Source organism: Heterocephalus glaber, unplaced genomic scaffold, assembly GCF_053883595.1.
Source record: "Heterocephalus glaber isolate CG9 unplaced genomic scaffold, H.glaber_assembly_v1.0 deba00001610, whole genome shotgun sequence".
Classification (NCBI taxonomy): Eukaryota; Metazoa; Chordata; class Mammalia; order Rodentia; family Bathyergidae; genus Heterocephalus; species Heterocephalus glaber.
Genome location: NW_028258381.1, coordinates 32,087,005 through 32,110,649, shown reverse-complemented (window position 1 = coordinate 32,110,649; position 23,645 = coordinate 32,087,005). Strand labels below are relative to the sequence as shown.

At 40.5% G+C, this 23,645-nt stretch overlaps 1 protein-coding gene and 2 pseudogenes across 7 annotated transcripts in view; all 3 read right to left on the bottom strand.

Moving 5' to 3' along the window:
- Aoah (acyloxyacyl hydrolase) overlaps window positions 1–23,645 on the bottom strand; it is a 215,405-nt gene that overhangs the window by 28,266 nt on the left and 163,494 nt on the right. For all 7 annotated transcript variants that reach the window (XM_087196417.1, XM_087196415.1, XM_004840290.4 and 4 more), the window contains 2 exons: window positions 1,774–1,810; window positions 202–276 (listed from right to left, as the gene is read on the bottom strand). In XM_087196417.1, the coding sequence (XP_087052543.1) occupies window positions 202–276; window positions 1,774–1,810 (112 nt within the window). The remainder of the gene's footprint in view (window positions 1–201; window positions 277–1,773; window positions 1,811–23,645) is intronic.
- LOC106008973 (2,4-dienoyl-CoA reductase [(3E)-enoyl-CoA-producing], mitochondrial pseudogene) lies at window positions 9,454–10,524 on the bottom strand (annotated as a pseudogene).
- LOC147822680 (vacuolar protein sorting-associated protein 26A pseudogene) lies at window positions 10,515–15,066 on the bottom strand (annotated as a pseudogene).

Below are 23,645 nucleotides of genomic sequence, written 5' to 3'. Positions count from 1 at the left end.
GTCAGAATTGGGAATTAATGGGCTGGATAGAGAGTTTTCAGTGTCAGGTTATTTTTGTTCATTTCACAGATCTGGGGCTTGCTTAAGATAAAGACAGCCACTCAACAGTAGGCCACAAGAATGGAATGGAGTTGGTGTAGAGTGGGGTGAAGAAGAGGGGAAAGAGCCAAAGAATGTTGACACCCTTTCTTAGCGACTCACCCATTGCAGACATCATTTCCAATCATGGCATATATGACGATGGCTGGATAGTCCAACATCTGGTTCCTAGACAAGCTGAGAAGCCACAGATAGAATCTGAATGTTAGGCCTTTGGAAAACTAGTTTTATAACCAGATGCCCAGCCTGGGCCTGGGAAAAGGTCTTTACACAACCACCCTCCTGGAAAACATTTCTCTCTTTTGCTTGCATTGCAGCAGAGCTAATTACCATTCCTATCCCCTTCTTCTTCCCTATAATCTCTAACTCACATTCCCATTAGGGAAATCCCACATAAATGCATAAAATTAAGGAGTGGATTGAAATCTCAGGTGAGTAAGCACACTGCCGTCTTCTTAGGATCTTTCACAGCATTTGTTATCAGTAATAAGCACCCGTGAGTTACCAGGATTACTCCTGTCTGGATTCACAGGACATCTGGACATCTGTGGACCCACAGTCAACTTCAAAAAGACAAGGCCTTCCCGAGGGCTTTCATTCAGAGCACCACTGAATTCAGCCCCACTTCTGAATTTTTTTCAGTTTTTATTTTACAGTAGTACATGTTTGCATTAGATAATGATTACAGTCCTTGTGTGGGGTTGGCACATGTACATAACACATCTCAATTCCTTCTTTCATCCTCTTTCCATCATCTCTTGATTCTCTTCCCATTTGAACAAAACCTATCTCCCTACTTCTTATGATCTATCTTTTATTTTGTTCTTTATTTATATTTTGGTATCTCACGTAAGAGGAGCCATGTGGTATTTAAGCTTGTGTGTCTGATTTATTTCACTTAACATATGGTCGCTAGGTGCATTTGTTTCTCAATTTTAAATCCAAAATTTATACAAAAAATGTTTCCTTATTCATTAAGCTGGAATATGACACGATCTTTTTGGTTTTTTAAAAGTTACTTCTGTCAGATGTAAGCTTTATTCAACTCATATATATTTTTATACTTCTTCAAGGGCATCCACAAAAATTAATCACTTCTTAAGCTTACTGGTCCAGGCAGTGATACTTCAGTGTTTGCATAGCAATGAACAAGCTGTCAATGCTCAGTAGAAATGACTACAGGGAACAACAGGGTTATGGCTTGCATCTAGGTGTCCTCCGAAACCTTATGAAGTCATAGGTGGTGCTTTTTGGAGGTGGCTGGATCCAGAGTGTGTGATGCTGGGATCAAGGATTGATGCTGGGATGGATTCTTGGTGTGATGCTAGGATTAAGGCTGCTCTGCCCTGGGTGTGAGGGCTACCAGCCCTAAGGGTGGGTGGTCTGGACAGGATATAAGGGACAGAGAAGGTCATTGCTTGCTGTCTATTTCACTGTTTTGCTGCCCTCTGCCTGCCATAAGCTGCTTCTCCTCTGCCACACTGGCCTGCCTTGGAGCAATTGGGAGCTGAAACCTCTACAAACCATGCACTGAAATGAACCTTCCCTCCTTGAACTATCAAGTATTTTGTCTCAGCAATGAGAAAAGTAACTAAGACAAAGTGTTACTTCATCTTTTTTTCAAAATAAGAAACCAAATTTGAGAACAATTCTTTAGATCCATTGCCCACATACCTTTCTATAAACTTCCTCAGGTTTCTGGAAGATGCACCTGAATAATTAAGGTGAAGAAGTTTAAGTTAGCAAGTTCAATTTGACACTGGCAACATGAAGGTCTAAATTCACGGGAGAAGCATTTTTGCACAATCTGAGTCATCCAGACTATTGTGCTGATGGAAATAATTTTTTTCTGGTGAAGTTTTGGAGTATTTCATCCTGGAACTCTCCTTAAGGGGTTTTCCATTTACTTGGCATTACACTAATAACCAAAAGCCTTTTGGATTCATGGGTCTCAAAACATTTCCAAGGCATGAACGAGTAAACATTCTGGTTGATGTGAGTCAGGTGTATCTCTATCACCAGAGATAAATTGTCCAAAATATTCAAGAATGAGTTGAAGGACAGAGAGACAGTGGCACAGATTCTTTGAGAACTACACATCTCCCTAGAGAGCCCTTTTCATCTCCTCTTTGGATTCCTGCTCACTCCTGGGCTCCTTCAGGGTGGCCCACTGGTGCAAGGGTCAGTTGTCGAGCTGATAAGTTTGAGTTCCTGTAATGGGAAGAGTGACCACCCTCCCCCGATGCCTGATTGCTATCTCATTCTGGCTTAGATCTGAATGCACCCCCAAAACCTCATGTGCTCCTAGGTGGGGCCTTCGCAGGGTGGTTGGATCATGGGGGTGCTATAGGCATGGTGGGTTAGTGCATGGATGAGTTCATACCAAAATGTGCTGCTGGATTGTGGGTCACTGGGGCACATGGCCTGGGTGGGTTTATCTTCCTCCCCTGCTCCTCCCTTCTGTCTCTGCTTCCTGTCCACCCTGCCTTGAGCAGCTTACTTCCTGCAGCTCTACAAGATTATAGCTCATATATATAAATAACATTTAATGAATATTTATTTTATTCCACATACTATTAAACAGCTATCATTTCATTGAAGCTTAAGTACTACTGTCAGGTAGGCATTGTAATATTCCCATTTTATAGATAAGGAAAGCAGGGCTCACCCAAGGGACCTGGACAAAGCCACACAACTGCCAACGTGGAGAACTGCAATTCACACCAGGGCTTATGTCCTCACTGCTGAGTTCCGGCTCCCGGCGAGACCCTGCCCCCTGTCTAGGAAGAGTGAAGCCCCAGAGGCTGCTCTGCCAGGAAGGAGTGAGCAGTTTTCTGGTGGGTTGTGCAAGGCCATGGGTGGGAGTTGGAGGAGCAACATCCAGTGGTCGTTTTCCATAGGAAGACCCTCCAATAACCTCCAGTCTCGGAAGTGTGTGGGGGGTCAAGTATGTTTCTTGGAGAGCAGTCACAGCCTGGATGGGCACGCTGGCCCTTGTTCCCTGGAAGCTGGGTCACCATTGGTTATGTCCTCTTTGTTACATAGAATTAGTTACAGGTTGTATGGGCAGCACTGATGTTCTCTTGAGTGAATCAGGAATGCTAGCACACTAAGCACATTCATGTTGCTGTATAAAACCATCACCACCATCCATCTCTGGGACTTTCCCATCACCCCACATTGAAATTCTGCAGCCATTCTTCTGGCTGATAGGTTCTGATAAATACACTCTACATTTTGTATCCATGATTTAACTGTTCTAGGTGGGTCACTCAATTTTTGTCCTTTTGTGTCTTATTTATTTCACTTAGCATAATATCCTTATGATTCATCCATATTGTAGCACATATCAGACATTTCTTTTCTTTTTAAGGCTGCATAATATTTCATTTTGGGGGGGATACTGGGGATCGAACTCAGGACCTTGCGCTTACAGGGGGCAAGTGCAGTGCCACTGAACTAAATCCCCAGTCCATCCATTGTATGTATACACCACATTTTGTTCATCCATTGATAAATGCTTGGATTGTTTCTACCTTTTGGTTACTGTAAAAAATGCTGCTATGAACATTGGTGTGCACCTATCAGTTCAAGTTTCTGCTTTCAATTCCTTTGGGTGTACACTTATTTGGAAGTGCTAGTTTATTTGGGAGTTTTATTTATTTACTTATTTTTAGAGGAACTGCCATACTGTAATCTTCTTTTTGTAGTAACCCACGGCATTAAAAATGCATGCAGCCATACAAATCAAAGGTAGCCAGTCTGTCTCTGCATGCATGCATTAATTCCTTCTTCCACCCTTTTCATATGTGAGCACTGGGCACCTGCCTGCCACATGGTAGAGGAGCAACACATGAGCTAAGCCCAGCCTCTGTACCTCAGGGGCTGCATCTCTGGGGGTTGATACATAACTGATGTTGGGGATAATACTGAAAAGTTAGTGTGAAGCTTGGAAAGAGGGGAAGCACGTGACTGAAGCCTATTGTCTTTGCTTGGGATGCTTCCTGATTTCACAGCACTGCTCCCAAGTGTTTTGCCCGCTCCATTGTTCCCAGTGTCCTCCAGAGCAAGAGGAAAGCAGCCCTGCACACTCTCCATTTCCCATGGTGGCTCACTCACCAGCAGGGCCTTCCATTCAGATCTACCCCATGGCTCCCAACTTCCCATTTTCAGCAGGATAATAAATCAAGAGGTGTTTAATTCTCACTCTTTGATTGTTCTTTTAATGAGAAATGAAAACTAATGAAAGCTCATGGCAGGAGTGGGAAAAAATGATAGGACCAGGCTGAGCCAGTAATTTTCCTCATTATCCAGAGTACAGGTGGGAATTTGAGGTGTGCAGCAACTGCAGAGTGTGAGGAACTCACAGATGGAAGCCTGTCGTGGCTTCCGTGTTGGCAGCTCCTCTCCATACCCAGCTCCACTTCTGTCTCTTTACTGCTAAGGGCAAGGACAGCAGACTCAGCACCACAGACTGTGGTGGATTTAAATTAAAAAGCAACCGCACACATCCACCCAGTGAGCAAGAAATTGCTGATTCTTCTTCATCCAAAATCCTACTTTGGTCGGTGTCCATACTACAAGCATAGATTTCTCTTTGCTCCAAATTGCTTGTATCTTTCACCATTTCCATTTCCTTTTGGAAATCTCAGTTTTATGAGATTATCTAATTTGTTTACCTCTCCCCTGTCACTTTCTCCTATTCCCTTCTCTGTTGTCCTGCTGTCCTTTGGTTCTGTCTTCCTCTGTCCCCAATTCTATTGTCCTCTCCTATTGCATACACTCCTCTCCCCAGCTGGCCCTCCCTGCTGCTGCCCATTCAAAGATGGAACCAGAGGATGTGAGCAGGAAGGAAAATGAGCTCCTCATCCATAGGAGGCAGCAAAGCAGCAAAGCAAGCCAAATGCTTAAAGAACTTGCAAAGCTTACACTCTGGCCTCTGTAATTACAGTTCAGAGAAATGGGAGAAGTTTGACCTTGGAAGAGAGGCAATTAGGGTGTTTGTCAAGGTGGAACGATGGGAAACCTACCTGTCCCTTGTGAAGAAAAGAGTCCAGGAGGGCCTTTAAAGTCTGCATTCTGGCTCTGCAAGTCTCTTGTAAGCAGAGCACACAGTGCATTAGTGCAGAAGGTGCACTGGAAGAACAGAAAGGCTTCACCTGATCTCAGCACCCAGCAGCTCTCCCTAAATGAATGTCAGCTCTCATTGCCATCGCAAGCTCGGCAGACCATGCCAGTGAGTACCTTACAGTCTGTGCATTTAAATCAACTGGTAAGGCAATTTTAATGGTTTTTTTCAATCAGCTTGTAACTCAGTTCTGTGGCTCAGAATAGGCTAGGTCTCGAATTCTTCATGGAAAGAGAGAATCTTTACAAGGTGTGCTAAAAAAGAGTCAATTAAAAATTATTACAGTAAAAGATGCATTGTCATTAGTCCTTCTCAAAATACCCTCCCTCACAATGAGCACATTTATCCCATCATTTTTGCCACTTTCTGAAGCAGTTCTGAAAGTCCTCCTTCGTGAGTGTCTTTCCATGGTGGTCTTGATATCCTGAATTAAAGATGTTTACAGCAATTTCTGTCAAATTAAAACATTATAGTGTGTCCTTATTTACCTTATTCACCAGATCTGGCACCATGTGACTTCTGGCTAGTCCCCAAAGTCAAAGTGACTATGAAATGTGAACATTTAAAATTAATTCAGGACATCAGCCACAACAGTGCAACTAAGGACACTCAAGAAAGAGGACTTCCAGAACTGCTTCAGAAAGTGGCAAGAATGATGGGATAAGTGTGTTCAGAATGAAGAGGAGTATTTTGAGGAAGATTAATGGTAATGTGTCTTTTACTGTAATATATTTAAAAAAAAATTTAAACATTCATTGTATATTTTTATCATGCCTTGTAAATATGTCTTCATAAATTAGGCAGTTCATTAACTTGGCCATATTTATCGAATACTTACTATGTATCAGGCATTGTAGTAGTTGCTGGGAACACATCAGGAAATAGGAAAGATATGATCTGTTTCTTTGTTTGTTTTTTGAAATAGGGTCTCACTGTAGTTCAGGCTGGCCTTGGACTCACTATGTAGCTCAGATTAGCCTCGAACTCTCTGCAATCCTCCTGCCTCAGCCTCCTGAGTACTGGGATTACAGGCACAGGCCACCACACCTAGCTATGATTTCTGTTTCTATGAGGTTTCCAGTTATTAACAAGTAATGGGCTTGCAGTGTTAGGGGTATAGAGAAGTGCTGAAGAATTGGTGTTGGGTCCTGCATTAAGTGCTAACGTTTCCTTTCCTAAGATCTCATTAATTAATTCCCACTGAATTACCTGACACTCTTCACACTGCTCAGAGACAGATCTCTAAAATTTAACACCAAAGCTTGTGACTATGTGTATAGGACAAGGAAGACCCAGGTTTTGTGCATTCTGAAGCTGACAACATTTGAGGGCATTCTCTTTAAGAAAAAGAACACAAACTATCCAGAACAAGTCTTGACATTAGATGAAGCCAGAGTGGAAAGAGATACAGTCAGAACAAATTGTGGTAAAATATCTTATATTTGCTAATTTTATAAATAGGCCTGTTTGGCAGGCAAGTGAGGGCCCTCAAGCTTCAAAACTCTGCTTTTTGGCACAAGTCTTAGAGCAACCTCCATCTCGAAGCTAGATTTAACAAGCATTGACCCTGGGAGCATCTGGCCAGGGAGCCCATTTAATAGATACAGCCCACAGAGGAAAAGAGACTTGGGTGAAGTCTTGTAGCTGGTGCATGGAGTCTCAGCTAACAATTCACTTCAGAGAGCAATTTAATAATTGTAATGTCTATTACTAATCAATAGTAATGATTGAAAATAGATTACGCCCATAATCTCAGCACTCTTTAGAGGCTGAGGCAGGAGGATGGAATGTTCAAGCTCAGCCTGGACTTCTTTAGCAGTGACTTAGAAAGACCCTGTCTCAAAAATAAAAAACACAAAAGGGCTGGGGATGTAGCTTCCTTTGAAGGCTCTAGGGTCAAACTCTAGCACTTAAAAAAAAAAAGGTTATGAGCATTTATGAATTATTTAGTTCTTATAGGAAAATCTGTGTCAAGGAGCTGTGAGGTGCATTTTAATTTGTCGACCACAAATACACTCAAGCAAAGCAGGAAATAGCCTGCAGCAATGATCTGGCCCCACGAGCTGGGACACCTGCAGAGACTAGGTGAAGTCATGATTAACCCAGTTCAGAAAGAGAGGTCACTGCTCAGTCCTTCTGGACCGGTGCCCTTTGGAATTGAGGGCAGTGTTGTCATCTTCTCATTTCCCAGTGGAGGTAGGAAATCTGAGACTTTATGTGAAATCTCTCACCTTTTAGGTGTTGGAATCCAGGAATTCTAAGAAATGCTTCACATGCCAAAAAAGCCCAGCAGAGCTGTGGGGGCATGTTTGTTCTTGACCTACTTGTGCCCTGCCATCCACAGCGTGGCACGAAAATCAACATATTTCAAATAAATTTTAAAAATTTCCCCCAAATTTTGGTTTGCAGATTATAACAGAGGGTACTATTTATTTCAAATCTTAAGACTGAAACACTTAGCAGCATGTTATGGCTTATATCTCGATGTCCCCCCAAAGCCTCATATGCTTGTAGGTGGGGCTCTGGGGAAGTGGCTGGATCATGGTTATGTGACACTGGACCATGGGTGTGTGATATTGGATTAGTCCATTGACGGGTTCATAGCTGGGTATGATGTTGGGAGGTGAAGCCTGGTGGGAGAGAGGTGGGTTGCTGTGGGTGTGACCCGGTGGGTCTATCCCCTTTCCCCTCCCTTGATCCCTCACTGTCTCCTGCCTGCTCTGGCCTGAGCTCCTTCTCCTCTGCCATGCCACTCTGCTTGGAGCCAGAGGACTGAAACCTCTACAAACTGTGAGTCAAAATAAACCTTTCCTATGTTAAGTTGTGGGTGTTGGGTATTGTGTCTCAGCAATGAGAAAGTAACTAAGACACAGCACTTCACAATTTGTGTTTGGTTTCCTAGTGACAAGCCATATAGTTGAGTGTTTGATTTTGTGACTCCTTTCTCTCTTTCCCTCTCTCCCTTCTTTCCTCATTTTCTTCCCTCTATAACAAGATGGTTTATGTTTTCTTCTTTAATTTTTTGCTTATTTTGTGTGTATAGGAAAATAAGGTCCTTAAAGGTAGGAATTTTTCGTAAATCACTAAGAAGCACAGGATGAATGCACATCAGATGCCTTCATTTACCGTTGGTTTAGGAAGGAACCTGTGTCTTCTGTTATGAATGATGCTTTTTTGCTGACCCTTGATGGCTCCATGCTTTCCTGGTTCTGCTCATAACTGTTTGATCAAAGACTGTTTTTTGATCCATTCATTAATGACCACTCATTAATTCTCCTTCCTGCCTCTTTCATATAAGACCCAAGGGTTCCAGCTTTCCATTCTAAATATTATTCCTGAGCCAGACCATACAACTCTTCTTTTTAAAAATTTTTTTTAGGCTTAAGACTTTGGTTTTTTATTGTCTGATTCACAGGATTACAAATTAGCCAATACAAATATGAAATTTAATTAAGTCACACAAAAAATATTCCATGAACTTTGTTCATCTTCTCCGTCCAGAGAAATCTATTCTTTTAAAGCTGAGATGGAATGCTATGTCATAGGTGCAATTTTCTCTAAACTTGGAGACAAAATGAACTACTACTTCATCCTCCATACTTAATACTGCTAGAATAATGTTTATCACAATGTATCACATGTAATTATTTACAGGCCTATCTACCTGATTAGATATTGAAGTTTCAGCAGAGAAGAGCTATAGGTTATTAGGTACTGGGTACAAAATAGGTTCTCATAAAAATGTAAAGTTTGAGTTACTATAAAGCTATCTAGAAAGGATAATTCATAAGTATAAATGAAAAGAAATATACTGGAAAGGAAGAGTTCATTAAATCTATGGTAGACCTTTTAATTTCATTCTTTTCACAACATAAAATACATGACTGAAATGCTACTTCCCCCTCAGGTGTCTCTTGATTTTCCAAATTACAAATAACTTGTTCCTTGCTCTACACTTCAAAGCACTTTTTACCTCTATCAAAGATTCTACCCTGGGGCTGGGGATTTAGCTCAGTGGTGCCTCTGCCTGCCTCACAAGCGCAAGGTCCTGAGTTCTATCCCCGGTACCAAAAAAAAAAAAAGATTCTACCCAATCTCGTGCATTTAAAAAAAAACTTAAGAGGAGATCCTCCTTTGTGTATATTTAAATACACAAAAGGCTACCACTAGCCTGCCACAGAGTAAGCAGTCAGCAAATGTTTGGTAATTAAAACACTATTAGAATTGAAAATACTCAAAAGATGACAGTTTGTATCATTTCCGGGCCCTAATTTGGACTATGTCTTGGATGAGGTCCAGAGTAACCTAGGAACCTTTTGTCTTTCGGATGAGTCCTTCTATTATGTCCCATTCTTCCTCGGTGACCTTATTTAGGCCGTTGAATTCACCTGAAATAAATGCTTCCTCTCCACCATCAAATCTAATGACTGCACCACTAATCCAGGAAGCATAATCACTACAAAGGAAAACAGCAAGATTTGCAAGCTCTTCTGGAGTCCCCAGCCTACCACAGGGAAGTCTGTCAATCACATCTTTCTCAAATGTTCCAGTTGGGTCCACACAGCTGAAGGCACCTTTGGTTTTTATAGGCCCGGGTTGAATTACATTGAATCTCATTCCATATTTACCCCATTCTGCTGCAAGAGACTTGTTCATGGCTTCTACACCAGCTTTGGAAGAAGAACTTGGTACAACAAAACCAGATCCTGTCTCAGCGTAGATCGTTGAAATGGCAAGAAATGCTGCTCCTTTCTGTGCTTTAATTAGTTGCTTTCCAATTTCCAGTGTCATATAAGCTGTGCCATTTAGAACTATGTCAGATATGGTCTTCCAAGCATTACAAGAGAGTGTTTCAGTGGGAGAAATAAAATTCCCTGCTGCATTGTTTATCACAATATCAGGGTGTCCCGCAACTTTGATCAGTTCCATCACAGTGTTGTGAACCATATCAGGGTTCCTCACATCCGCTGAATTGCATGAACCTTACTTCCAGTTTGAGAAGAAATTTGTTCTGCAGTAGCTTTCAAAACATCGATGTTCCAGCTGGCTATCTCACACTGAGCACCCAGGGTGGACAGAAAAGTCGTCACTGCTTTGCCGAGGCCAGTACCCCCCCTGGTAATAAATGTCACTTTTCCTTTAAAAGTATCAGGTGGTAGCATAGCTTTTAGAAGAGGAGGAAAGAATTTAGGCTGTGGAGCTTCAATGTTTTGATATAATGTTTTTGTTCCATGACTGAAAAACAGAACCTGTGCAGTAAGTCCTAGTCTCCTGTGAGCCATGGCAGCACACGGCGAATTACAGGAAAGGTAGACAAATGAGACTGAGAAGAAGCTGAGCTTTGGGTCTGATCAGTGCTGCTCTGGGCGGCAAAGACCCATACAACTCTTCTGATTTCAGAAGACCTGGTCTGGATGCTCCTGAGTTCCAACATCTATCTGAGCTCAGATCTCCTCTTTGAGCCAAGTGTCTCACTGCTTGTGAGACACTTCTTCAAAGATGTCCCTTGGATATTTCAAATTGAACATGCTCAGTGCTGAATTCCATCTCCTCCACCCCTAAACAGCTCCCCCTTTCCTCATCCCTGTCTGGGAAAACAGTGACCTGCCCAGTCTACTAAATGGGACATTGTACCATTATTCTTTACTCCTCATGGTCTCCTGCCACCATCATGCCATTAGCAATGAAGCATTCTTCTTTCTACTTTTTGGTAAATCTCTACTGAGGTAACAATTCTGTCCTGTCCTCACTGCCTGCAATTGGGCCTCCCTCACTTTAGCCTGGGCTCTGGCAGTAGTTGCTTATTTATTCTCCAAGGAATCATTTTTTTCCCAATTTCCACTCATCCCCTGGAGGGAACCAGCAACAGCAATATTGTGTCAATCATTGCTAAAGAGCTTCCATGGGAGTCTCACAACCAACTGGAGAATATCAGAGCTATCTAAAATAGTCTGTGAAAATTCCATTCAACCCAGTTATTCTTCTTCTAAATATCTTCCTGAAAAAGCTAAAGATATCATATCACAGTGATACATGCATACCCATGTTTATAGCAGCACAATTCATAATAGCTAAATCTTGGCAGTGACCTAGATGCCCATCAACAGATGAATGGATAAAGAAAATGTGGTATTTATATACAATGGAATACTACTCTGCTAGAAAGGAAGGTAAACTTAAGGCTTTTGTAAGAAAATGGATATGCCTTGAGACCATAATGTTAAGTGAAATAAATCACATAAGCTTAAATATTGCATGGTTTTTCTTATATGAGAAACCCAAAGTATAAATAAAGAACAAAATAAAAGATAAATAATAGTAAGTAGGAAGATAGATCTTTTGCAAATGAGAAGAGGACCAAGAGATAGAGGGAGTGAGGAGGAAGGGGAGAATAGGGATGGAAAAATAATTGAGATGTTGTGTTAGGTACATGCACCAACTCCCCACAAGGAATGTGATCTTTATGTACTGCAAAAATGTACCACTAGGGGACTCAGCTGTGGCGCACTGCCTGAGAGTCGGCATGCTCCATGGGCAGCAGCCAGGGCCTCGATGACAGTCTACAGAGAGGAGCAGCGACACGAGCTGGAGGCTCTGGAGTCTATCTACGCGACGGTATTATGAGAAAATCCACCCAGCTTCACCAGCACTGTGACATCTGAGGCTGCAGAAAATGATGAAACTATCCAGACTACCTTCAAGTTTACAGACAGTGAAAAATACCCAGATGAAGCTCCTCTTTATGAAATATTTTCCCAGGAAAACCTAGAAGATAATGATGTCATAGACATTTTAAAATTATTAGCATTACAGGCTGAGGAAAATCTTGGTGTGGTTGTGATCTTTACTCTAGTGATGGCAGTGCAAGAAAAATTAAATGAAATAGTAGATCCAGATAAAAATGAGAAGAGAGGAAGAAAAGAAACTGAAAGAAAAAGAAGCAGAAGAAGCAGAGAAGCAATTATTTCACTGCACCCCTGTTACAATTGAGAATTTCTTATGTTGGAAAGCCAAGTTTGATGCAGAACTCTTGGAAAGTAAAAAGAAATGGATAAAAGAAGAAGAGCAAGCAGGAAAAAATAAATTAAGTGGCAAACAGCTGTTTGAAACTGATCATAATCTTGACACATCTGATATCCAGTTCTTGGAGGATGCTGGAAATAATGTGGAAGTAGATGAGTCTTTGTTCCAGGACTGGATGACTTGGAGCTGGAGGATGTTGAGGACGACCCAGACCACAACCCTGCTGGCCCAGGGAGTGACTCAGAGGACCGAGGCACCATCTCCGGAGAGCTCCACAGCCACAGCATCTGTGGCTGTGCTGAGAGGCTTTTAATTTTCCTTTCTTTTTTTTCTAAGAAAAAATAACTCTCAAGAGAATATTCTTCTGATAACTTTCACCATTGAACTTAATAAACTGACCATAAAACTTCAAAAAAAAACGTGCTACTAAAAAATGACAATTGAGAGAAAAAAACCCCAAAGATCAGCTAGAGTTATTTTTTTAAATGTAAATCTTATTCTTGGGGCAGAATGTTATGGTTTAGATATGAAATGTCTCCCAAAAGATGTGTTCAGAAGTGAGGCTTTTGAAAGATGGAAAAAATAGTCTATGATATTTCAATGTACTCTAGGATTCCTTTACTATCATTTTAATGTCTGTAGGATCTGTAGTGATTTCCCTTATTTCATTCTTGATTTTTTTTCTAAATGAAAATCTTTAATGCTTATGCTGATGCAATATCTGAGTGCTTATCATCAAAGTGTGCAGTGAAAAAATAAAAATAAAAAAGGCAGCTTAGGAAATTTCCAGTATTTCAAAGAAAGCACTTTTAAAAATGTTTATACATGAAGAACATTTAGTTATATTGCAAAATAAATGCAGCACTGTAAGATAAAGGAAGACTATTCTATATGGAGTTTTGTCCTTTTTCACCCCCCACATGCTGCCACCATCTTTAACCTGCTGAACTTAATGGTTATGGATTTTTTTCCTTTTTCCCTCCTATTCAGTTCACATTTCAGGCTGTTCAGCAGATGCTTGTGAGTCTGGAGATTCAAATCGCTGGTGCAAGTTCATTCTCTGTTTCCTCAGTTTTTCAGGAGCTTTTCTCCCTAAGATGATTTCCTGCTGCTTGAAGTACCTTCTGTCTTCCTCATCAACAAGCACTAGATTCAAAAAGTACCTTACTGAAAATGTTTTGTTCACATCTCTCATTGTTGGTGTTGGATCGTATCCTGCTAAAAATAGTCTTATGGAATGGATTCACCTTTTACTGGTGCACCATCCATTATTTCATATTTGGTGATAGTTTCTCTTTCCGTAGTAGTACTGGGTCCAATTCCTGTGATCTCTTTCTTGATCAGTTGTAACGTCATGGATTGTATTTTTATTCTTACTAATAAGAAATAAATTTTTCCAACAATCACATCCTTTTAATGATACTTTGATTTATTACATTCAAACTCTTATATGTAGATAATCTTCAATGCCCACTTCCATTTTAATAGAGTTGTTAACGTCAGGATAGATGGTAAGTTGGTGAACAATAAGATCATACTCTTTCACCGTGTCTGTCAGTCTTCTCACTATTGTCACCTTAAGAAAATCAACTTGGATAAATTCAAAATCATAACTTCTGCTCTGAGTCAGTTCTCCAGGTAAAGCTAGTTCTTTCACTAGGTTTACAAATTCATGAGTATTACTCTTGTCATTGAAAGTTCAATTTGATCTACAAATTCACTTCTAATTCCTTGGTGCTCTAGCCTCTTTCCAGGGTGCTTAAAGGCTAGGTTTACCTTTCCTGAAACAGATGCTCCATCATAGAAGAGATAGTGTTTTTCTACTTTGCCATCTTCAGTCTTCATCTCTGCCATTTTCCTTGTTTCCCCATTATTAAGGACAACATCAATCTCTCAAATGGGACCAAAAAGACCTCCAAGAAAACTCTTGGGAGGGGACACCTCTTCGAGCCTCAGCAGAGGCAGAGCCTGGGAGCCCTGCCAGGGCCCCCAGAGCTGCTCGAAGAACATCTCATTCTTGATATTGGTACTTTGTTTTTCCTTTCTCTTTTGTTGTTAGGCTTGAAGTTTATCAATTTTATTGATTTTTTTTCCCCAAAGGACAACCTTTTGGTTTCATTGTATTTTTCTATTGTTCTTTAGTTCTTTATTTCAATTTCTGTTCTTATCTTTATTATTTCCTTTCTGCCACTTGATGTGGATTTATTTCATTATTCTTGTTCTAGTTTGTGAGGTAAGAGTTTAGATTATGGATTTAAGGCCTTTATTTACTGTTTTATGATAAGCATTTTAATGCTATAAATTTCCCTTTAAGGATGACTTTAGCTGCACTCACAACATTTGATACATTATATTTTTACCTTCACTTTCATGCAGTAAAAATATTTCTAAATTCCTTCTTCTTAGACTCATGGTTATTTATAAAATATTGCTTAAATTAAAAATTATTAATTTCTAAAATGTTTTATAATTGAGGTCTAGTTTAGGTCCACTGTAGTGACAGAAGGTAATTTGTATAATTTCAGCTTTTTAAAAAAAATTCTTCTACTGGTACTTTGTAGGTATACAATACAATTACATTTCTCACTGGGAACTTGTACCTTTACATGATGCATCTTGGTTCTTATTTTTTCCCCATTACTAGTCCTCCCTTCACCCCTTCCACCCTTCCCTATTTACAAAGACTTTATTTCCATTTTTTCCATTTCTCAGCATGTTTCCTTTCCCTTCTTTCCTTTCCCCTGCCCCTCCCACTACCCCTACCCCTTTGGACCTTTTCTTCCTATTTTACATTATCCATTATTCATTCTAATCATTGGTACATTTTAGGTATACAATATAATGACATTCATCATTGGAAATTTGCACCTTTACATAGTCTCTCTTGGTTCTTATTTTTCACCCTTGCCCAGCCCTCTCTTCAACCCCTCCATTCCTCCCTATTTACAAAGATTTTGTTCCTATTTTTCCATTTTCTCATATTAATCCCATTCCCTTCTATCCTTTCCCCTACCCCTCCCACTTCCTTCCCCTTTGCCCCTTTTCTTCCTATTTCACATTACCTATTATACATTTTAGTCGTTATTTACATTTTCAGTTTCTCACACCAGAGAAACTATTTGGTATTTATTCATGTGTGTCCTATTTATTTCACTTAAGAGTATCACTGCAGGAAAGATAGCCTCTTTAATAAATGGTGCTGGAAAAATTGGGCTTCAACTTGCCAAAGATTAAAACTAGACCTATATCTCTCACCATGCACTAAGCTAAAATCAAAATGGATTAAAGATCTAAATATTAAAATAGAAACTCTGAACCAGTTGGAACAGAGGTTAGGTAGAACCCTTGAAGACATCGGTGTAGGAAAAGATTTTATGAACAAAACCTCAGTTGCCCATGAGCTAGCACAAACAATCAACAAGTGGGATCTCTTCTTATTAAAAGGCTTCTGCACAGCAGGAGAAACCACCAGCAGTGTGAAGAGACAACCCACAATGTAGGAAAAAATCTTCACTTGCTCTTCCTCAGACAAAGGTCTACTATCTCGAATCTATAAAGAACTTAAAAAGATCAGACCTCCCAAATTTAAAGACCCAATCCAAAAATGGGCATCTGAAATGAACAGACATTTCTCACACAAAGAAGTAGAAATAGCAAATAAATATATGAAAAATGTTCAACATCACTGGTCATTCGAGAGATGCAAATGAAAACAATGCTGAGATTCCACGTCACTCCAGAAAGAATGACTGCTATCACGAAATCAACCAATAACAAATGCTGGCGGGGCTGTGGGGAAAGAGGAACCCTGCTCCACTGCTGGTGGGAGTGTAGACTGATGCAACCACTGTGGAAATCAGTATGGAGATACCTCAAAGAACTAGGACTGGAAGTCCCATTTGACCCCACTATTCCACTGCTGGGGATCTTCCCCAAAGAATTAAAAGAATCATACCACAGTGATATATGTGCACCCATGTTCATAGCAGCACAGTTTGTGATAGCTAAAACTTGAAAACAGTCCAAATGTCCATCAACTGGAGACTGGATAAAGAAAATGTGGGGTTTTTTTATAAAATGGAGTACTACTCAGCCATAAAAAATGAGAAATTAGAGACATTTATAGCTAAGTGGATGCACATTGAGGTGATACTCTTAATTTCAGCTCTTTTAAACTTGTTAAGGTTTATGTTATGACCAAGAAGACATTCTACTTTGGGGAATGTCCCATGTGTGTTTGAAGAGAATGATTTTGTTTTGTGGAGTGATATTTTGGTAAATGAAAATTAGATCCCAATGGTCGATTGTTCTATGTTTTAATGATTGTCTGTCTTTTGGTTCTGTAGATTACTAACAGAAGAGTGTTGTGGTCTCCAGCTGTATTTATAGTTACATGTCTTTCTCCTTTCTGGCCTGTTAGTTTTTCCTCTTGTACTTTGAAGCTCTGTTGCTAGGTATGTACATATTTAGTTTTGTTATACAGTAAGTCTTGACTTATAAACAAGTTTCATCAGGTGAGAACTTTCATAAGTTGGATTTTTTTGTCAAGTCCAACAAAATGAGCCTTATACACCTTTGACACAAATATACAATGTGAAGTATAAAAAATCCAAACACACAGTAATACAATAAGTCTTTGACTACATGCTATTGCACTGTACAGTAAGCACACAGCAGCACAATTGTGACAGTGTCCGGCAGACAAGTGAGCTATTTCCACAATTTGTTTGCATCTACAAATGTTCATAATGTGAGGTCTGTTAATATCTGTGAAAGTTCACAACTTGAATACTCTAAAGTCAGGGACTTATTGTAGTCTCTTGGTAGATTAGTCCTTTTCTGGTTGTGTCATATTACTCTTGGTTACTGGTAATTTGTGTTGAAGACTAGTTTGTCTGATATTAATATAGTTACTATAGCTTATTTTGACTAGTGTTGGCTTGGTATATCTTTTTTCATTGTTTAATTCACATATATCATTATATTTAAAGGAAATTTCTTATAGATAGCATCTAATTTTCTTTCTTTCTTTCTCTCTCTCTCCCTTTCTTTCTTTCTCTCTCCCTCTTTCTTTCTTTCTTTCTTTCTTTCTTTCATTCTTTCTTTCTTTCCCTTCTTCCTTCCCTTCCTTTCTCCCTCTGTACCTGTTTACCTCTCTCCTTTCCTTCTTGCTTTCCCTCTTTTCCTTCTTTCTGGGGATTGAACCCAAGGCCTTGTGATTGCCAAGCATATATTCTACCAATGAGCGATACCCCCAAACCTGATCATTATTTTTGCAATTCATTCTGATTGTCTTTTAATTGATACATTTAGAGCATTTGCATTGAATGTAGTTATTAACATGTCTGAACTTAGATCTATCATTTTATTATTTGTTTTATGTTTGTTTCCTCTGTTTTATTCTTCTCATACCTTTTTCTGCCTTCTTTTAGTGTATTTAAAATAATTTTAGTATTCTATTTTATCTACTGTATTTTTTCATTATGTATTTGCATTTTATAACTGCTACATTAATGTTTTTAAAAGATGGTTCCAACATCTGTCCCATTTTAGCCTTGACATTTGTTATTTACTTTCCTCATGTGATTGGAGATTTTTATGGTTCTTTGTATGCTGAGTAATTTTGGATTTCATCCTGGTCATTTTATATATTATTTAGAAGACACTGAATCTTGTTTAAATACTATGCGTAATGTGAATATTTCTGCATTTCTAGGAAAACAACTCGGTCAGGTTCAGGGGCAAATTCTAAGAAGCCCTGTATAAGATTGTGATTTTTATGTCAGTTCCCTCTGCAAAGCCTTGGAAGTGTTATTTCTATTTGTCTTATGGGCGTGACCCCAAGTAGCCATCCTAGGACCAGGGCAGTGGTCTAAGTGCAGTTCCCAAAGCCTTTGGGATAACATTTATGATTAGATCCATGTATGTGCAGATCAAGGTGAGCCCAGAAATTCATAAACAACTTTAAGGAGGTGGTTTCCAAAGATCTTCCCTCTCCATCATCTCTCTGATATTTTTGGGTTCCCTGGGTTCCTCTCTTTGGTTTTACAGTCAGAAATCTGGGGCTTTAGTTATCCCGCTCACTATGCTCTTCATACAAATTCACTCCTCGTGGCACTGAGTGATGGGAGGACTAAGGGGAAACAGAGGCACTGGGGGGCGTTATAGCTGTAGTAAGTGGGAGAGACATGGTGGTGTGTGTTCACTCCATTGTACCCCAAACTAGAAAAATGTGTTATAAAGAACATGAAAAGTTCATGGAAAACATAGCGTCATGTAGTGACCTCCAATAAATTGAATAATGTTATTATTTAATGTGAGTTAAAAATTAAATTGTGTAGATTTTTTTTGCATTTTTATAATTTAGAAGGCATTTTCAGGAGGATGATTTGTACAATCCAGCTGAAAAATCTATCAAGAGGAATTTAAACTCCTTCTTTTCCTCTAAAAATGACTGCTTTCATTAAACAGAAATATTCAGACTAATAAACTGACTTTGAGCTCAAAATAGCAGGCATTTAATAATTGTTTATTGTGAGTCTCAGATGGTGTTTCTGCCACTGGAAATGTTTTCAAAATTTACAAGTGTGATTCTGAATTTTAGTGACACACTGATAAATGATTTCCTAAGATGTATTTTTAGAGGAATGTAATGGTCTTCCCATTGCAGCTTTAATCTATCCCCCCAGACTCAAAACTTGACACAACTCTGTGTGTCCTGCAGTGTGGATCTTCTTTCTCCCTCTTCCCCAAAGATGGTTTGTCCTCAGACCCCAGAGTCACCCTGTCCTGAGTTACTGTCTCCTTGAAACTTTTCAACTCTTCCCTTTCTCTTCCATTCCCTTTTCCTCCTCCTCCTTCTTTCTCTCTGCCTCTGTCTCTCTTTGTCTCTGGTTCTGCTGCTCTCTTAACTCTCTGTCTCTGTCTTCTCCTTCTCTCTCTTTCTTGGGATTGAACCCAGGGTCTTCCTACTGAGCTACATCCCCAGCCTTTTATTATCTTTTCTTTTTGCAACAGGGTCAAGGTGCTAACTTCCCAAGTCAAGCTGGGCTCAGCCTCCCAGAGTGCTGGGATTACAGGTGTGTGATGTCACGCCTGGCTAGATTCCTACTTATTTGTCCAGAGCTTTCTGCTCAAACTCTAACATCTCTGTGAAATCTTCTACTTTTCCAGGGAAGTATGTGTCCTCTCATCTGCAGAGGCCTCAACTCATCTTTATTTGAATGCCATTTTAACAGAACTCTAATTGCTTTGTTATTTGTCTCTCTTTCTTATGTATTTGGCTATGCTCTTTCTTATTTGGCTATGAAGGTGGATGCTTTGTCTTGCTCATCTTTCTATTTCTAGCACCTATTGCAATATTGGAGAGGAAGAAAAACAGAAGAGCAGAGGTACAAGGCACACTCAAGGGTGCTTTGGAGCTAGTAGAAATGCCAAGTTTACTTGAGTCTTCAATAAAAGTAACAGATGTCTTTCTCCAACATAGTCTTGACCTGAGCCTCTCAACAAAAGAAATTACTAAAAGGAGACCCTGTAGGCCTTCAGAAGCTCTGGCCATTGACAATTACATCTAAAACATGTAAGATATTTGCTGTTGAATTTTCCCTATGCAGCTGTGCTGATTGGAGCAGCAAAGGATAAAAATCTTGGCAAAACAGACAGATCAGAAGTCTACAACTTTCATATTGCAATCACTATCCCATACCCTGCTCCTACCTAGGCAGCTTGTGTGGATCAATCCTAAGAAACAGTCTCACCAGGATGACAGTGTCTTCCTCATCTAGTGATCTTCTGAATTCCCAAAACCTTGCAAGCAAGGATTAATGATTAAGATAACAAACAAATAAATAATAAATAGCAAAAGGGTGATTTGTGTCCCTTTCTATGAGAGATGTCATATTGAAATATTTCTCTTTCTCAAAGTTCCTGCTACTGTTAAACACCATATCTTGGAGATCTATTTAATCATTAGGAGAAATAGCAGCTTTTTGTACCCATAGGCATTGAATATGTCTATCAGCAGTTTCTTTCTTTCTTTCTTTCTTTTTTTTGGGGGGAGGGGGAACCGGGGATTGAACTCGGGACTTTGTGGTTCCGAGGCAGGTGGCGGAACCACTGAGCTAAATCCCCGGCCCCAGCAGTTTTCTTTTTAGATCAAGCATTTCAAAAATTGCTACCAAGATCCATCTCTGTGGCTGTGACCACACTGTGTCAAGGCTCTCCAAACAATTGTCCTAGTTGTTCTGTGATAAATAACTGCTGTCATCTCCGCAGGCTCTGGGTGGAGACCAAGTTCTCAGCCCTGTAGTCAGGCTCACCACACACCCCCACAAAGGTGACACCTGGCTCCTCTCCAATGCTCTCTTTGGGGCTTTAAAAATTGTTTTAAAATTTTCATTTTTGAAATAACTGCTGAAAGTTTGCAAAAGTGGAATAGAGGATTTGCACATGCCCTTCACTCAGATTTCCTAAATGGGAACATCTCTAATAATCTTAATACAATGATCAAAATCAAGAAATTGACATTGGAATAATGCTACTGTCTATAAAGCTTATTTAAATTTCACTAATTGTTTCCCTCATGGCCACTTTCTGATCCAGGATTTCACCCTGAATCACATCCTATATTTAGCTATCAAGTCTCTTGTGTCTTCTTTAATCTGGGTCAATGGCTTGGTGTTGGTCTTTTGTGACCTTGATACTTCTGAGTAGTACTGGCCAATTATTTTGGGGTAAAATGTTCCTTGATTTGTGTTTTCTCTGGCTGTTTCCTTGCTCTGGACTTGGGTTAACCTACCAGGGAATGGGAAACTAGGTGAGGCTTCTGCCAGCCTGTGATATTCCTAATAACTGAGTGGTCAAAGCTGAGTGGAGGGGAGGAGAGGGTGAGGGAATGAGGAGAGAGGCCCTGGAGAGGATCACAGTGAGGAGAGAAGACAGAGGAAGAGAGTGCGCTGCTATGTGAGGAAGGGAACTAGTGACCATGACATTGTGCCTTAGTTATTTTTCTTATTGCTGAGTCAAAATACCCAAGCCCCAAAGTTAATGGAGGAAAGGCTTATTTGGCTCACAGATTGTAGAGGTTTCAGGCCATAGTCTGCTGGCTCCAAGGCAGGGTGGCATGGCAGAGGGGCATTACAGAGGAGAAACAGTTCATGGCAGGCAGAAGGCAGCAAAGCACTGAAGTAGCAAACAGCAAGTGACAAGCAACAAGCAGCGACCCTCTTTCTGTCCCTTAAATCCTGTCCAGACTGCCAACCTTCAAGGCAGGTAGCACTCACATCCAGGGCAGAGCAGCCTTAATCCTAGCATCACACCATGAATCAATCCCAGCATCACATCCTTGATCCTGGGATCACACATCCCACGTCCAGCCACCTCTGAAAGACCCCACCTGTGATTGCATGTGGTTTGGGGGGGGGGGAATCTAGATATAAGCCATAACAAAATAGGATAGAAAAAGTAAAGATAAATACAGACAAATATCATAATTTGTGAATTGTACTTTTAAAAGAACTGCAGGTTCAGAACACAAACCCAGTCAAAAATTCCTAAGATCCTTAAAGATACAATAATCCTGGGCCATTCCCCATTACCATTCCCCATTAAATGGACCTTGGCCATCCTCTGTTGCCCTTTATCTAAATGGGCTTTTCCACCTGTGTGTGGACCATCCCTTTTCACCTGGAAAATGGCCTTTCCCTCTGGGTGTGCTACAGCTCCAGAGAGTTGAGCAGGCCCTGGCATAGAGAGGCACAGGGTCACACCACTCCCAACGGTGTCTTTTTGGCATGTGGATTTTGTTTTATATTTCCTCGTGATTAAATGCAGGTTATGCAACTTTTGGCAAGAATACCATAGCAGAAGCTCAGTGAGCTAGTTAAAGCATAAAACTTACTTTGTTCTAGAATAAAGACCATGGAGAGGGCTAAAAATAAGAAGTCCCTTTCTACGTGTGACTGAGTTTGGCTGAGCCTAGATTGACATCCTTTTTAATAGTTCATTTATGTTTCTTCTCTTCAGCTTTCTTTCTCTTTTTTCCTTTGCCTGTTTCCAAGGCCACTGTGTCTGTTAAGGAGAACAGACCCAGAATGCTGAGCTAAGGTACTGAGTTCTGGCTTTGTCCTGCTCTGAGACAGGTACTGATTCCTCAAGGCAAGGAGATGGTGATTCTTGAGGCCAAATCTGAAAGGGTTCCAGGTAGCATGGATGGGAGCATGTCCTTCAGTGCAAGACAAACATGGGTAAAGGTCTACACTGACAAGCTAATGGACCATGGGCAAGTTACTTCACCTTTCTGGGCCTCAGTTTCCTCATCTGGAAAATGAAGTTACAATGGGGACTGAATACATCAAGGACTTAGCACAGTGTCTGACTTGGAGAAAATACTTAGTATTAGATAAAATAACTAACTGATAATACCAATAGCCCAGTCAAAAATCTCTCTAGCTACATTCACACATCCTGCTGACAGCAGAGTAGGGGAGTTGGAGCCTAACCAGGGTCACTGGCCATATTTTTGGATGAGACAAATAATTTCTGCCTGGGGCCTGAAAGGACTTGGGCCTGTTGGTTCTGGCCTGGAGTAAGGCCTGAGCAGTGGGTTTCTGTGCCCAACTCTCTTGCTCACGGGGAAGCACAGTCTTCCTGTCAGGTCTCTTTAAGGCTTACAACATGTGGACCACTCCTGCTCATCTATTCTTGTTAAGACATCTCCCAAAGCAGTTTCTTTCATTCTACTGGGGAAGGAAAAATAAATCTCCTGTACTCAGCTCAGGTTTTCCAGCTGGGGCCCACACACTGGCCAGAGAGATTTAGGACAGAAAATAGACAGATGTTCATTATGGTGTTTTGCAGATGTGTGCATGGGGGATGGGTAGAATTTGGGCTTTTAGACAATCTTCAGCTGAAGGAGAAGGGATTGGAGTTTTAAGGTAGGTGAGTCAAGTATGGAAAGCAGGTGCCATAAAGTAAGGTTTGCAGATTTCAGTGGGTGCCTTCCCCACTGTTAAAGGTTACTAAAAAGTCCTCTTCCTGCTACAGAGAGGTGGAACACATTTTACAAGTGAAAGGTCCCTTAGTAAATGTGAATTTCCTTTTCAAAAGGAAAACTTGCACCCTGGGTTTAGACCTTTTCCTGTAGCTGCTGATTTTCAATGGCCTTTAGCTCAAAATAATCCACATGCCAGAAAGACACTGTTGGGAGTGGTGTGACCCTGTGCCTCTCTATGCCAGGGCCTGCTCAACTCTCTGGAGCTGTAGCACACCCAGAGGGAAAGGCCATTTTCCAGGTGAAAAGGGATGGTCCACACACAGGTGGAAAAGCCCATTTAGATAAAGGGCAACAGAGGATGGCCAAGGTCCATTTAATGGGGAATGGTAATGGGGAATGACC